The 15,845-nt window shown below is 42.0% G+C and overlaps 1 protein-coding gene across 3 annotated transcripts in view; it reads left to right on the top strand.

The window, feature by feature from the left end:
* Positions 1 to 15,626, top strand: part of dome (cytokine receptor domeless) — a 351,827-nt gene extending 336,201 nt beyond the window's left edge. For all 3 annotated transcript variants that reach the window (XM_080276205.1, XM_080276204.1, XM_080276203.1), the window contains 2 exons: positions 12,878 to 12,976; positions 14,324 to 15,626. In XM_080276205.1, coding sequence (XP_080132331.1) covers positions 12,878 to 12,976; positions 14,324 to 15,400 — 1,176 coding nt within the window. In that variant the 3' untranslated portion in view covers positions 15,401 to 15,626. The remainder of the gene's footprint in view (positions 1 to 12,877; positions 12,977 to 14,323) is intronic.
* The last annotated feature ends 219 nt before the right edge of the window (positions 15,627 to 15,845 follow it).

The following is a 15,845-nucleotide window of genomic DNA, read 5'->3' as shown; positions in this document are numbered from 1 at the left end:
CACTCCAGATCTGGCCCTTGCAGACCCCCCCCCCCCCATTTTCTTTTGAGACAGGCCCTGTATATCTGATTTGCAACAGTTTTGGAGAAAAGGGTATTTAAATTTAAAAGGCCATATTGATATACATATACTGTACATGTACGAGTATATATGTAGTGGTAGGTGGTGGTGACCATCATCCACTCACTTGATGTAGTGCTGCCTACTTCTTCATTCATCTTCTGTGCCGGTGCTCCTCTCTTCCTATTTCTCCCATCTTTCCTGTCACTTATTATTGCTTTTCTTTCCTTTACAGGTGGCTTTACATTAAGTGACAAGCCAAGTGGTTTCCTGTAAGCCAAGAAACCATTTACAACATTGGGTGTTAACCATATAATCAAACCATACGTGCTCCCTACTTGTCAGCAAGTGGGTTGGTGGAGGGTTAGTGCCCCTCCCAGTAAAAGAAATAACTCAGTCAAATGGTCACCCCTTGTGGGATTATGGTATCTGGCAATAGATAGAGAGATAGTATATGTATACTGTATGTAAATATATCCATCCACCCATCCATCATCCAATCCTACATTGCCCCATGAGGAGCTTAGGAGCCTGGAGCTAAGCAGTTGGTCCCAACATTCAAGATGAGAGTGACCAGCCTCACTCATCCCTGAGTGGCATTACATGAGCTATCAACCCCTACAACCCCTTGGATGTAAACCTTCACTGGCTCAATCCGATTGGAGCACAATAATTACCCACTAAACCACAAGGCACCAAAATTTGGTTATATGGTTCCCACCCAGCATAGTAAATGGTTTCCTGGTGTACAGGACACTATTTGGCTAGTCACTCAGTGTAGAGTCACCCACAGGCAGAAGGAAGAGGAAAGAATGAAGGAAAGACAGAAGAGGGAGTGTAAAGTCACCCATAGGCAGAAGGACAAGGAAAGAATGAAGGAAAGACAGAAGAGCTGGAAAGAAAGAAGGATGGAGGAGAGGAAAAGGCAGACACCCGAGGGTTGCACTACATTGAGTGAGTGGATGGTGAGCGCCCCCACCTACCACAATATATATATATATATATATATATATATATATATATATATATATATATGTATATATGTATGTATATATACCGGCATATGTTGTGGTAGGTGGGGGCGCTCACCATCCACTCACTCGATGTAGCTGCCCTCGGGTGTCTGCCCTTTCCTCTCCGTCATCCTTCTTTCCTTCCATCCTCTTCTGTCTTTCTTTCTTTCATTCTTTCCTTGTCCTTCTGCCTATGGGTGACTTTACACTCCCTCTTCTGTCTTTCTTTCCTTCATTCTTTCCTCTTCTGCCTGTGGGTGACTCTCCAATGAGTGATAAGCCAAATGGTTTCCTGTACACCCGGATACTGTTTACTATGCTGGGTGGTAACCATGTAAAAAAAATTTGGTGCCTGGTGGTTTAGTGGGTAATTATGGCGCTCCAATCAGATTGAGCCGGTAAAGGTGTTTATCCAAAAGGTGGTTGGGGTTTATTGCTCACGTAATGCCACTCAGGGATGAGTGAGGCTGGTCACTCTCATCTTAATCCGCTGCATGCCGGACACTTTTAGCCCCACGTGTCACCCCTGTGTCGGCCATTTTTTTTATGGGGGGAGGGGGCTGAAATGATAGATTTTGATGTGAAAAAAATGAATATGACCATAAAAAACTCACTGGAGGTCAGAAGTGCGTTTTCTGTAGTCCCACCACCTGCCCGCAGGCGTGTGAGCGTGGGGAATCCACAGCAGAGGTGAGAGAAATTCCGTTTTCTGTGCAAGGTAAACTCAGGTATTCTAGCCAACGTCACTCAGGGAAGGTATAGGAATGTTCTTTACACTTTTCTGTCCACTTCACACTCACAAAATTTTTTTTTCTTAGTATTTCATAAAGAAAGCATCTTTTCTTCGCAAGTAAATCACTTACTGCTGCAACACTATACGTATCACTGTGAATGCATTGTCGTACAGGTACGAGAAAATATGCACAACTTGACTTCACAATGTACAGCCCTTTCACTTATGATAAATTATTTACAACATGCCTTCAGTATACACAGACATCATAAGAGTATTATTGAGCATCTCACTGTGAATACATCATCTTACATTTATGAGAACATATGTAAAACTTTGCTCCACTACGTTCAGTCCTTACACTTATGAGAAAATATTTACAACATGCCTTCACTGTATGCAGTACTTATAACACTGTCTGAGCGTCTTTTTCCATACTTACAACACTTTTTGAGCGTCTTTTTGTCATTCGTGATTACCACACTATTGTTACCCAGTTGCTAGCAAGAGTGTGGTACTCCTCAAAGCATGGGAATATACACAGTTCTACATCACACTCTTCACACATATATATACCTTGTGTCCTTCCGCTGAGTACATAGCCATACAGTGCTGTCTGCACAAACATGACACCTCTGCTGGGGATTTTGATGCGTTGCACTTGGAGGGACGATCCAAGTGAGGCAGATAGGTGTGGCAGTGGCGAACAGCACTCCTATCTTCCCCATATTCCCCCACTATCTCCCGCACCAACTCACGAATATATCCCTCGAAGGTCTCCTGGATGCCAGTGGTATGTGCGTGGAGATACTGAGCATTGAGGACAGTCATGTCAAGGAGGTGGAAGAATAATTTCTTATACCACTTCATCGTGGGCCTGGCACAGTCCACGCTGGAAATCATGGCGTCTGATTGATCCACGTGTCGCATGTTCACACTATAGGCTAAAACAGGTTCTGGTCTCCAGACATGGCGCCGCCCTTCTGCCCTGTAATCTGTACTGTCTGTATGGTGTACAAGGGGCCGATGAACAGACAAGAGGAGGAAGACTTCGCGTTTGTGGTGCCATGCTGTTGCGAGGAGTTATTCAACTTAAATACAACCTCGTTTTTCCGACGCTTCCTCCCCACCTTCACCATGCGCTGACGGTTCTTCTTTACGATGCTGCACGGACCAGTTTCCTGCAGATGAAGGTACCTGGCAAGAAGGGGGCTTGTGTACCAATTATCCAGGTAGAGGATGTGCCCACGATGAAGGTATTCCTCGATCATTGTGTTTACCAGTCCTTGAGAGTCACAAGCGTCTATCTTCTGTGATGTCCGTCTGAACATCTGTGTACAGGACTATGTCCTGCACATACCCAGTCTTAACAGTCACACATCACAAAGGTTTTGAAGCCAAACTTGTGTCTTTTGCTGGGGATATACTGACAGACAGCAATATTACCTCTCCATAGCACGAGACTCTTGTCTATGACGAGGTCTCAGTATGGAGAGAGGAGGTACGGAATTTCTCTCCAAGGTGATCAAAAACTAGACATAACCTCCTCATCCTGTCCATGTTGTTAGCATTAGCTGTGTCAAGGGTGTCAGAAAAAAATGTAGGCAGCTCAGGATGTACTGAAATCTATTCCTCCCCATCACCCTGCCAAAAAATGGTGTTGCTATTACTGGATCCATGGTCCAGTAAGAAGGAAGCTGATTTTTTTTTCAATATCCCCATCAAAAGCACAAGTGCTAGGAACACGTACATCTGACTCAGTGTCATGTCAGGTTCAAACAATCGGCTGTGTCGTGTCTGTGTCATTCCCCCATGCTCAGATGCTGCAAAGGCGTTTGTTAGGGCAACAGTTTTCAATACAAAGAAAAAAGGCCAGCCTACTTGCAGTATGCTTTAGCTCAGGAACAGTACACCCGGCCTTATTCTCGTGGGTGAACAGGTGAATGTGGGGGACAAAGTTGCTGCCGTCCTCCCACTCCCACGTCGTTTCCTCATCATCATCATCATCGCCTCCGTCGTCCTCAGGCCATGGGGAAACGTGAGAAAGTGTGGGGAAAGGGGGAAGAGTTTCATGTGAGGCTCTGGGTGTGGGGAGGGCGGGAAGACTTTGTCATGAGGTGCTAGGCTGAGCTGGGTCACTTGGGGGTGAGAGAGAACATGGGTGAGATGACTCACTCTCCCCCCAACAATGGAACTTTCCCAAATCGGCCCCTCTTCCTCCTCACACTTTCCTCCCCACATAGAGAAATCCTAGGCTTCCCCAACCACCCCTGAACTGCTGAACTACCTTCCTCCTTATCATCATGACTTGCAAGATGACGACGTGCAGGTGGCCTCCGTCCACGTGTTGCCCTAGCATACGCCACATACCTTGATTTTCATGGTTAGGGAATTTTGTCATCACTACTATTTTCCTCCTCAGGCTGGACGTAGTCTTTATCCTGCACGTCGTCGTCATCCACGTCACTTTCTCCAGTGTAAGGGACCTTCAGGAGCTCCTGCACCTCCTCGTCTGAGAGACCGTGGCAAGACATCACTGCATTGTATGACAGACACAAGCAGAATGAGACTGAGCGAGCGTGAGGAGGGAGCGCGTTGGTGTATGGGCCTGACTGCCTGAGGGCAGATAGAGGAAGAGTTGCGCTACAAGCTCACCAATTTTTGCACATGTAGCTTGAGAAATGCGGTCACAATGAATTTTTGAAATTTAAGCCGTTTTAAAACGGCACTGGCATTGGCTTTGGTATTAGGTCAAACTGTTTTAAAATGGCTCTGGCACACGGCGGGTTAAATGTCAGGACCAACTTGCCTAGCCCTGGGCTCCTACTCTTCTCATGGGGCAACGTAGGGTTGGATGATGATGATGATGACGACGATATATACTGAGAGAGAGAGAGAGTGTGTGTGTGTGTGTATATCTATCTATCTATTATATCTATATCATCAGCAGCAGCAGCAGCAGCCATTACAAATCCACTGCTGAACAAAGGCCTCCTCAAGATTCTCCACGAATTCCTTGATATGTATATATATATATAAGTGGAGTCTCTTTTATCCGAAATTCTTTTAACTGTAATATGCCATTAACCATAAGTTTTACTAAAACGTTCTCATTTCGATTAACCGCAAAAATCTGAATCATCGAAAATTCAAACACGGCGGGCTTGTTTCGCTCCACTAGCATTAGTTTACGGTTGCTCCGCTATTCACTAGAATGAGTTGCCCACTCCCTCACCTGCATCCACCGCCTCGGAAGATTTGGATGATGTAGGAGATGATGTGGATGATGTGGAAATGACTGAATAAAGAAACAGATAATATGAAAAAACAATTAGGTTGAAGACTTTATTTGTTCGAAGTGCTTACAGTGAATTATGTAATTGTTTTGGTGAAGGTTTATTTATGTTTGAGTGAAGATTTATTTAACTGACAGTTTCTATTACAGTTACAAAAGTACAGTTACGTAGTTATTACAGTGTATTAAGTGTTTTGGTGATGGTTGAGTGGCTTTTGGGGTGCTGGTGCTGGTGGTGGGCTAGACGTCGCCAGAAATGGGTGATGGGTGAGTACGATACTGTTCCCTTGTATCCTACATATTATTACAGTATCTTTTATCCGAAAAAATTGATTAAACGAAACTTTGAAAGTCCCATGACTTTCGGATAAAAGAGGCTCCACTGTACATATATATATATATATATATAATTAGTGGGTAATTATTGTGCTCCAGTCGGATTGAGCCGGTGAAGGTTTATATCCAAGGGATGGTTGGGGTTTGTTGCTCACGTAATGCCACTCGGGGATGAGTGAGTTTGGTCACTCTCATCTTAAATGTCAAGACCAACTGCCTAGCCCTGGGCTCCTACACTCCTCATGGGGCAGTGTAGGATTGGATGATGGATGGATGGATATGGGGTCTCTGTGGTACAGTGGTAAAGCGTGCATTTTCGTAAACTGAAGAACCAGGGTTCACGCCTCGCCAGGGTAATAAACTTTGGGAGCGTTCTTCTGGCCACATACTGCTTGGCTGACATCAGGGGTGCTGTGGTTGAACCAGTGTCGTATGCTATAAAGTATGTTTGCACCCAGTCGGCTTGTGCGGGCTGATTACACTTGGTTCACAGACTACACACACATCCAAAGCCACTACAACACTACAATTACACTTACAAGCACTTCTCACCCTACATACAATCTACCAGACAGCCTAAGCCACTTGGTAGAGATACATAGGCTGTATTGTCCCCACTTCGGTGGGAATAGGCCGGTCTTACAGTGGACACTCAAACGGCTGATGAGATGAGATATATATATATATTTATGTTGTTACATAGCCTATAATTTCATCATCCTTTGTATAATTCTAACGTACAGTATGCTGCATGTTTGATCACGATTCGCCTCGTGGCTTCCGTAGTGACCAGGCTAGCGTGTTTTACCTCACTCCCCCCTTATAGTAGAGTAAGTCGTTCTTTCTGTTGTTCAGAGCAGGAGTGTCAACTCTTTGTCCCCTATGGCTTTATTTGCGCGTCCTTCTTACAAGTTGTATCAAGCTCTGCCGGCCCCTATATAATGAGCTCAGTCTCTGCATTAATTGCCACATAGATCTACTCCTCATTTTGTTCACATCTCTGTCCTCCCCTGTACAGTTTTTATTATTTTTTTGAGTGCTCAGGAAGTCTCCAACCATCTAGCTGCTGTGTAATTTGAGTATAAGTGTTATTACATTTTTTTCTTGTACTGTATAGCATAAGGTGTTAATTCGTAGGCCTAGTGAGGTTTTTGTGATTCATGTGTTTTAGGTGTCAGCCATTATTAATAATATTTTGTATCTGTAATAATATATCTTGCATTAACTGAGCATTATCCGGTTTTCTCATTTTATCAGGGCTGACTTAGGTAAATTTACTCTTGCTAATTTCGTGTTAATAGAGGCTATTGCAGTTAACCATATATTTAACCTTTTTTTTTGCCATTACATTATCCTTATGAGTCCTGAATGTTTAGTTGTTAGTTTGAGCATTAAACTTTAACTTGTAATTTTACCTAACTCTTTTGTTTTGAACCTGGAACTTTGCGGGACAGTAGTGATTTTTAGTATTCTCACTTGAAGTGTTCATTATCTTTCTCTGTTCCGTAACAATGTATATATATATATAAAATATATATTTATATAATATATGTATATAATATATATATATATAATATCTATCTATCTATAGCCCGATGCCCAAATCCCGCAAAGGGTGGCCGCAGACAAAACCTCCAAGTCGCTCTGTCACCTACCATTTGACTACCCTCCCCTCAACTCACCCCCCCCTCCCTCATATACCTCTCAACTCCATCCCTCCACCTCATCCTCGGTCTACCTCTCCCTCTCCCTCCCTCCACCTCACCTACATACACCCTCTCAGTCAGTCTTTCATTCTCCATTCTCTCCACATATATATATATATATATATATATATATATATATATATATATATATATATATATATATATATAATTTAAGCCTGTACCTTCCATGTGTGGACATGTATTTCGCTGCAGTTTAGTTGTATGTATTTTCTTTGTATTTTCATCGCAACTTACCTGTTTCAAGATGATATGTAAGAGTGGTTCTTCGGGTAGTAGTGGGATTGGATGAGAGCAGCCTGGCACCTCTAAATCTTCGCAGCCAGATGAGAAAAGAGAATACAGGAAAGGGCAGAAATACACTAAGTATACACTTGCTGACAAGGCAGAAATCTGTATTCTACACTACAGTATGGCAATACAATGCAGAACTACAGTTACTTAACCACAGTTGTAGTTCGTAAAGTTTACAGGGGATGTGGGCAAAAAATCACGATTTTATGTAGTTAGGTTCGGAGGCCCCGGACCCAAACTAATTTTTCCCATGAGATGTTCAGTTTAAATTTCGATTATTTGAATTTCGCTGCAATTTTTAGGTACCCATGCCCATCGAAATTCAAGAATCCACTGTACATATATTCAGTTTTACTTATTTTAAGGCTTCAGCGGGTAGGGGGTAGGACAGTAAGTGACAAGGATGCAATATCGCCCAATTTCACCAGTAAATTAAGGCAGAAAATGACCGGACGTTGTGTAACGATGCCTGCCTCCTCATGCACAGACGTTACATAATGTCTAAAAACAATTTTTAAATCAACACAAACAGAATTTAAAACTAATATATCGTCTAAATCGGTAAAAAAAATAAATAAATAAAAACCCATCGGAAAACTGTAAGTAGGCCTACGATAGGCGAGGCAGGGTGGTATTTCTACCCCATCACTATTCCGGGGTGTCGCATCTAGGGACTGTCGTAAATTGGGGTTTGCCTGTATTGTGTTACCTGCTGTAACGTGTGGAAGTGAAACTTGGACCTTGTTGGAAGGACACACAAGTCAAGAGTGAGAGCAGTGGGAATGATTTCATTGAGTGGAGCATGTGGAGTTATATAACTCCAAACTGGCGAATGAGGAAATGAAAGAGCACTGTGATGTGGATGTGATAGAAAGTGCTAGGAGAAATACATTGAGGTGGTTTTCCCATGTGGAGAGGATGGAGAGTGAGAGGCTAATAAGGAGAGTGTGTGTGAGTGAAGTGGACAGGGGGGAAAGGGAGGGGGAGACCGAGGATGAGATGGAGGGGTGGAGTCAAGAGGTACAGTATATGAGAGAGGAAGGTGAGAGCTAAGGGGAGGGCAGCGAAATGGTAAGGGACAGGGTGACATGGAGGCAATTTATTTGTGGCCACCCTTTAAGGGATTGAGGTGTTTGGCTATAGATAGATAGATTTCAGAAGGAAGTAAAGATGTTGAAGTTATATTAGACACAGTATGTTGCCCACTTAAGTGCAGTAAATGTCCAGCTTATAGTGAATATATAACTGTCATATTTCATAGTTTTTAGGCTATATTAACTCTCATCAGCATCTAATGATTTATATGGCTTTATTATAACAATGGCACATACCACTGAATAATCATCGTACCCAGTAATTAACAGTACAACAAATTTTGTGCACCAGTTTTACTTTTGTGTGGTGTGTTAAGGCACTATGTGACTGTCCCACTAGTCACACATGCTGATTAAGCTTTAAATCATTGACCATACTGTATATCAGCCACAGCTATTTGCATTATTTCTCCCACCCAGTCTTTCCACATGACACTAATGTAATGTGATATAATCTTGTAATTCTTCCTATGGTGAATCATTCACAATATGGACAGTACTGTGGAAAGTACTTTTTTCCCATGAAATGAAATACGCTATACTGATGTCGCGTATTGCATGGCTTTTTACTGCAAGAAAGCCTTCACATACTTTCCTGACTGTAGATATTTATCAATATCTTTTTACGCTCCAATATTCTTTGTTAACCCACCAAAGAATGGCAAATTAATTGACTTTCACATTATAACTGGTAAATGTATTTACAACCATGATGATAACCATGATTAATGGGGGGGGTACCTGTATGTGGGCAGTGATGGCTGTTTTTTTTTTTTTTTTTTTACACTGCTGAGCCAAAGTCCATCCCATTTTGAAGGTAATGAAGTAACGAAACTATTGATGTATAACATTGTAGTGTACCTCCCATAAAGTCCCTAATCTCAATAAGTAAGGGAGGGGAGCCATTTTTCCTTTTTTTGGGAGGGGGAGAGCCATTTCTTTTTTTAGGGGGAAAGCCATTTCTTTTTTTTGGGGGGATCATTATAGCCAATAAACTATAAATTAAAGAATGAAACTGACAGGTATTAGAAATCAGAATTCATACTCACAGGCCAAGAAGGCGTTCATCCATTGGCCCCTCTTTCTCTCCTACGGGAGCACTTTCTGTTGGGCCAGCTAAATGCAACAGGGTCGATTACTGGGTGTCTAGAATGACTTTGGACTTGACCATGCTAAAAGGGCCAATACAGTATTCATTTCTTTCAGACCAAAAACATGATCAAGGCCAGGGGAACATGTTAGAACCTGTGGGTCCATTTTGCTATTTTTGGTTAGCTGACCCTTCTTTTACAGAACACCTCAAATGTAGCACAAATCTTTCTCTGTCTCTCAGTCTCTCTCTCACACACACACACACACACACACACACATATGTATGTATACTGTATATACAGTACAGAAATGCCTCATCCATACATTATAGAGCCAAAGGCATGTCCAAGTAGTGGCAACATCTGGATAATGAACACTATTCCCCCACCATAACCAGACCCTATCTATCCCTAACCTATTTGTACAGTACCTTTGCTTAATTTGGCAGTGTTTTCCCATCATTCAGGCATATTTTGACATCAAAACACACAAAGGGATATCCAAAGTAATGCCAGACATCAAGAAACCATGCATTAAAACCACTGAAAAAACATTCTACCAATACATTACTGTACGTGCAATACCCCTCCTTATTTTGGCAGTGTTTTCCAGTCATTCTACCATATTTTGACATCAAAACATACACAGGATTATCCAAAATGATTCTCAACACCAAGAAAACCATGCAAAAAGACACTGAAAACCAAAAAACACCCTACCAATAAACTATTGTATGTACATTACCCTTCCTACTTTGGTTCTGTTTTCAGGTCAATCTGCCATATTTAGACATCAAAATACAGAGTAATGCTAAACACCAAGAAAACCATGAAAAAAAAAAAAAAATGAAAACCAAAAAACACCCGATCTGTACTATACTGTTCATACAGTACAGTACCCCTCCTAATTTTGTCACTGTTTTCAGTCATTCTGCCATAATGAGACATCAAAACACAAGTATAATTATCCAAATTAATGCTAAACATCACGAAAACAATGCATAACCAACAAAAATCAACAAAAAAACTGAAGACGGTTTGAATATCATTTATCTGTGACGAATGATTGCTCCCGGGGCCCCCCAAAAATCCATGGCCAAATATGCCACCAGAAATTGGTTATACAGTATTGATATAAATTGTATACCATCATCTTCATTGGTGTTTATACTATAAGCTAATAAAAACATATAAAACTGATAAGTAAAAGTACAGAAATGTGGTGATGATAAAGTTTTCAGGAGTAAAACTTACCTTCATATAACTTCCCACCATCCTAGTGCAAAATTTTGCCAGCATCTTCCAAGAGTTAAGCATATGTGTAGATGCAGAGTATCATGAACTTTCTCATGGTCACTTTGGAATTTCGATACGACCAATAGTAGATGAATAAATCGCAAAAAGCTGAAAACGCTGAAAACTCATGAGTCAGTGTTATCACCATGGAGGAGGATTGGGAATGAGGGGGAAGCCGGGAAGGAATGAAGGAGGGACGGAAGGGGGGGAGAACCGAGGCTGTGGGCAGGATTCTCCCCCTTCTGTCAACAGGAGGACGGGCATTTTTACTGTACATTTACTTGTGGCTTGCGGTGGCCATGTGGAAAAACACAACTATTGGAGACCGGGGAACTTTCAGTGTTCAATAGAGAGGCGGATGGCCGCTGTCACCGAACATGTATTCGTGGCTTGTGGTCTGTGTTTGATGGTGGTGGCGGTTGGGATAGACTTAGCCCAGTGGCTGCCTGACATTGAACATTGGATGGGGATGCGTATGAATGTTTTGACACCGCCTGAAGGTTACAGTCTTAGTACTCTGGTGCTGGAGGTTCATTGTGAGTGATCGGACAAGTGTACGGCTTTGACCATTCAGGACAGGGGCAGACGGACATTTTAGCTCTGGTTGTCGGTTACGGAGTACTTCCCGCTTATGGCTCGACCCCAGCGGCCACGATACAGGATGTTTGAACATGTCGTCTAGCTGGTCAAAGGTCTCAGGGACTTTTACATCCAGACATGTAGAGGTGTATGGTATGTAGGAGGACTACTGGGCCTTGAAAGCAGGCTGTGAAGCCTATGCCCAGAGTTGGTCACATAAAAAAAAAATAAAATAAAATAAAATAAAGTCGGATAATGGTATAATAGAATCAAGGTCCAGTGTCCGGATATAAGAACACATCTGGATACTGAGCGTCTGGATAATGGGAGCGTTCGCGCTGAGTGGAAAATCTGCCAGACACCACCAGAAACTGTGTCTCATTTTCGTTTTGACGGGCTAAGGGGGTCTTAGTGTTCTTTTTCTGATCGATATTTATGATATTGGTTAAGCAAATACCTTTAAAGAAATGTAAATTACTCCTACTTGTGCTATTTCACCCAAAATATCGCCGAAAAATTAGTATATTTATATATTCTTCCCTAAGAAGGTTAGGACAGTATCTGCCAATAAGACTGTTTTTGGACTGTAAGAAGCAAAAAAAGGTGTATGAATAATGACATCCGTGTATAATCTGACTTGTACAAAAAATGGCAAATATGGCCTATCCATAGTTCAATATTTATTAGACTCTAAAATGTTACGGCGTATTGAAGCCTAGTGCTGCCAGCCATACGAAGCAAGCCAGCTGATGGAGTAGATAACAGTGTGAGTAAAGACACAGCTGTTTTGGTTTGCTTGGAAAACTTGTTGTACCGGAGGCAGCAACTAAATATCAACATGCTTTCTTGAAATTAATTAAGTTTTATTCTTACACTCGGAGAGTTTCATGTGTTAGTATGAATTATAACTAACAATTATTGTTGGTTAAAGATATACATACCTGTATATATTTCTATGCATGCATAAACCAGGCTGCAACCGCTGTGAAATATTTTTTATATTACTATATTTTTTCATGCTGCATTGACAAAGCACTGTTTTATAGAGAAGAAATAGAATATTTACATATTTTCACAATATATAAGATGCATGAAAAAGGCCATTCAGTCATTGCCCGACATGTGATTTTTTTCCGTCTGAAAAATTAAAATATCGGTGATATCTGGCATCTCTCCAGTCGTGCGAACGCTCTCATTGAGGGACTGCTGTATAGATATGTACCTTATATTTATGTAGGGAGGTTGCTAGTTTAATAAATATGGATAGGTTGATGGATAGATACATGTATATATAATTTTTTTTTGCAACAACGTATAATATTCTTTTTATTCGTACCATACTGATGAAATGCTTATGTGCAGGAGCCTGGGTTCCCCCTGAACAAGAAATCATCGGGTGAAGTACGTTTCAGGCCCATTACATCAGCACCACCCTATGTCTACCAGGGACTCCCTGAAACGGTATGAATACAGCAAATTGCTCTCTCTCTCTCTCTCTCTCTCTCCTCCCCCCTGACTCTGGGCATAGACTTCACGGTCTGCTCCGAAGGCCCAGTAGTTCTCTTGTGCACCATACACCTCCACATGTCACTGCTTCAGTGCTAACACCCACCATCCATATTGAATACATGCAAGGGCTGTCTCATACCGGACTACTGTAGTGTACTTTTATTAGCGGCGGTATTTTTACGACATGCCAGCTGATCTTTTGGTAGATGAGTAAAGTCTGCTTTTATGAAATTCAAATCCTTAAACTGTTCCCTGCCTCAGCAAGGATTCAAACCTCGGTTCATTAGGACTGCAGGCCACCTCTCTACCGACTCAGCCACCACCTCCCCCATATGTGGTTGGAAACCACTGATCCAAGAATGTAGCAGTGTAAAATTATTTTTGACTACATGCTTCATAGTTATTAACACATTCATCACTCTTAGACAGAGAGCTCTGACCAGTCATTGGTACACAATATCCAGGCTGAGGTTCTCATGTCATATACATATGAAATTTCTTTTATCTACTTTACAGCAAGTTGGTACTAATTTTAGACAGATTGCCTTGAGCTTGCCTAAATACTGCCAGATAATAGGTCATGCTTTCACTCAGTGATAGGGAATGCCTGAACTTAGAATGGCAACCCGGGGAAACTATTTTGGGACATTGTATAAACAATGTTGACCCATGCAATTACGAAATGGTGTTTTGGCTTTCAAAGTGAAGGAAGGAAGGAATTGAAAGATGGTCGGTGATGCTCTTCCTAACACACATGCACAGTAAAATTATTACCGGTTGTTTTGATAGCAGTCCCAGCTATGTTTTATGATTACAGTACTGAAATGTGAAATTTGCTTTGTTCAGTTATCATTACTGGTAGTGCACTGTTACTTAGAGTTTGCTTGAATTTTCTCATGGGAAGAATACTGAGGTTCACTTTGGGACTGCACTCAAAATATTAAGGAGTAAATATTAATTCCTTCATTAGCACAAAAAAGCTTTATTATTTCAGTGTTCCTGCATAGATATTTAAATTTTCAAAATCCATTCATTTTTATGACATTTTATGATTATACAGTTGTAATCTTCTTCTTGTCTTATGGTTTTAGCCTGTCAAACTTAAAATAGCCCTCTACTAGTAAAGGGGTTAATGAAGACTGTATTGAGTCCCTATCATTAACAAAATATCCAGTGCTGAATAAAACAATCAGATGCCAAGAAGAAAATAATAATAACATTTTGGGGCTGAAAGGATTTTATGCTACTAATATCACATTTATGCATATCACACTAATATTTTCATTACTGTGTTTACAGCGGAGTTACGTGTCCGTGCCCAACCTTGCTGTGGGCCTGGCAAATGATGGTGTTGGGTCAGCACTGCCACCATCTACCTCAGGCTTGGGAATGCTGGGGACCGAGATGGGAATGAATGGTCGACGCACTTCTACTGGCTATTTCAGCATGCCCACCAGTGAAACTAAAGAATCTACAGTACCCCTCAGTAACCTGGGCAACATGACTTTACCCCATGAACACTGCCAGGGTTACCTTCCAGCTTACTCTCGTCATAACTACCCTTACAAAAAAGTTTTTGGCTTGAATCCACCGTACATCAAGGCTCAGTCGTTGCCTTGGCTCAATGCCGGTTATGTAGCAGTGGCTCAGGCTGATGCAATGACCAGGGAAGCCCCACAGACTCAGGGTTATGTGGCTGTTGGGAGTGAAGACATACCAGGGATGAAACACCAGTCATCCCTGTTGTCTGTTCCAGTAAATGATGACAAGTCTCCCAGCACCCCAGATGAAGACCTTCCCACTGGAGCCTATTGTAGGGTGGGAGCTCGAGACTCACCAGCCACACCCCCCTCTGCCAACTCTCCCCCACCTGCTTATGTCAGTGTTACACCAGATCTATCAGCATTCATAACTCCCAGGATCAGTCCCCCCATCAAGAGTCCATATGTGACGTGTGCAATGGCTGAGGCTCTTTCGTCCCCCACTAAGCAGCTAGAAAAAGGAAAGTATGTTTCAGGAGGGGACATAGCTGGTGGACGATGGGCTCATAATGTCCTGCAGAGTAGTCTCCCAGAGGAGACTAGGGATGTTCTCTCTGCTCCAGTGGAGGGCTCTCGAGGAAGAGCACATCATCTGCCAACTAGACCCAATACCACAGACACCAGCAGCCACCATAACCGAGGAGGACTCAGTCGATTTGCACCCCTCGGGTTGTCTCTCTCTAAACAGAGTTCAGGATATGCGTCTGGAAATGTGTCACAGGAAACTCTTTCGTTCCATGATCCTGTGGTCATGTCTCCAAAGAAGCTTCTGGCAAGGAGCCAAGAGCCCCATTCGGTCGTGTACTCACCCAACCACAACTCATCTATGGTGTGAAGAATGTCGAGTTTAGTGGCAGAATGGATGATATCCTACATGTTTTATCACAACGATAATTAGTCCATGTTTCACCCTTGCTACTGATACTTCAGGATTATGAGTATCTTCACTCAGAACTAGTAATCCTTAAACAGTTTTATACCATTACATACTACATTTCTAAGTTTCTGAAAGAAATGAAATAGTTGAAGATGATCAGAATTTACAATTTTACGTAGTAGTGAAAACTTTGCTATCATGGATTGAGAATAGTGCTATAAAAGTGTGTGAGGAGTGGGAATTCAACATGAAAATTATATACTGTACAGTTGTGATTTTTTGTTTTGTTATTTCTGCTCTTGTTGTCTCTCCTTGTGCTGAAGCATCAGAAGTTGTCGTTGTGGTGAACGCTTAGAAAGTACAAAAGACTTGTTCTCAGTTGTTCTGTGGAGTTGGCAAATTA

This window comes from Coenobita brevimanus, chromosome 64 (assembly GCF_032717465.1).
Source record: "Coenobita brevimanus isolate Jiangsu-jjx chromosome 64, ASM3271746v2, whole genome shotgun sequence".
In the NCBI taxonomy this organism is placed as follows: Eukaryota; Metazoa; Arthropoda; class Malacostraca; order Decapoda; family Coenobitidae; genus Coenobita; species Coenobita brevimanus.
This window is presented reverse-complemented; position numbering and strand designations above follow the sequence as displayed.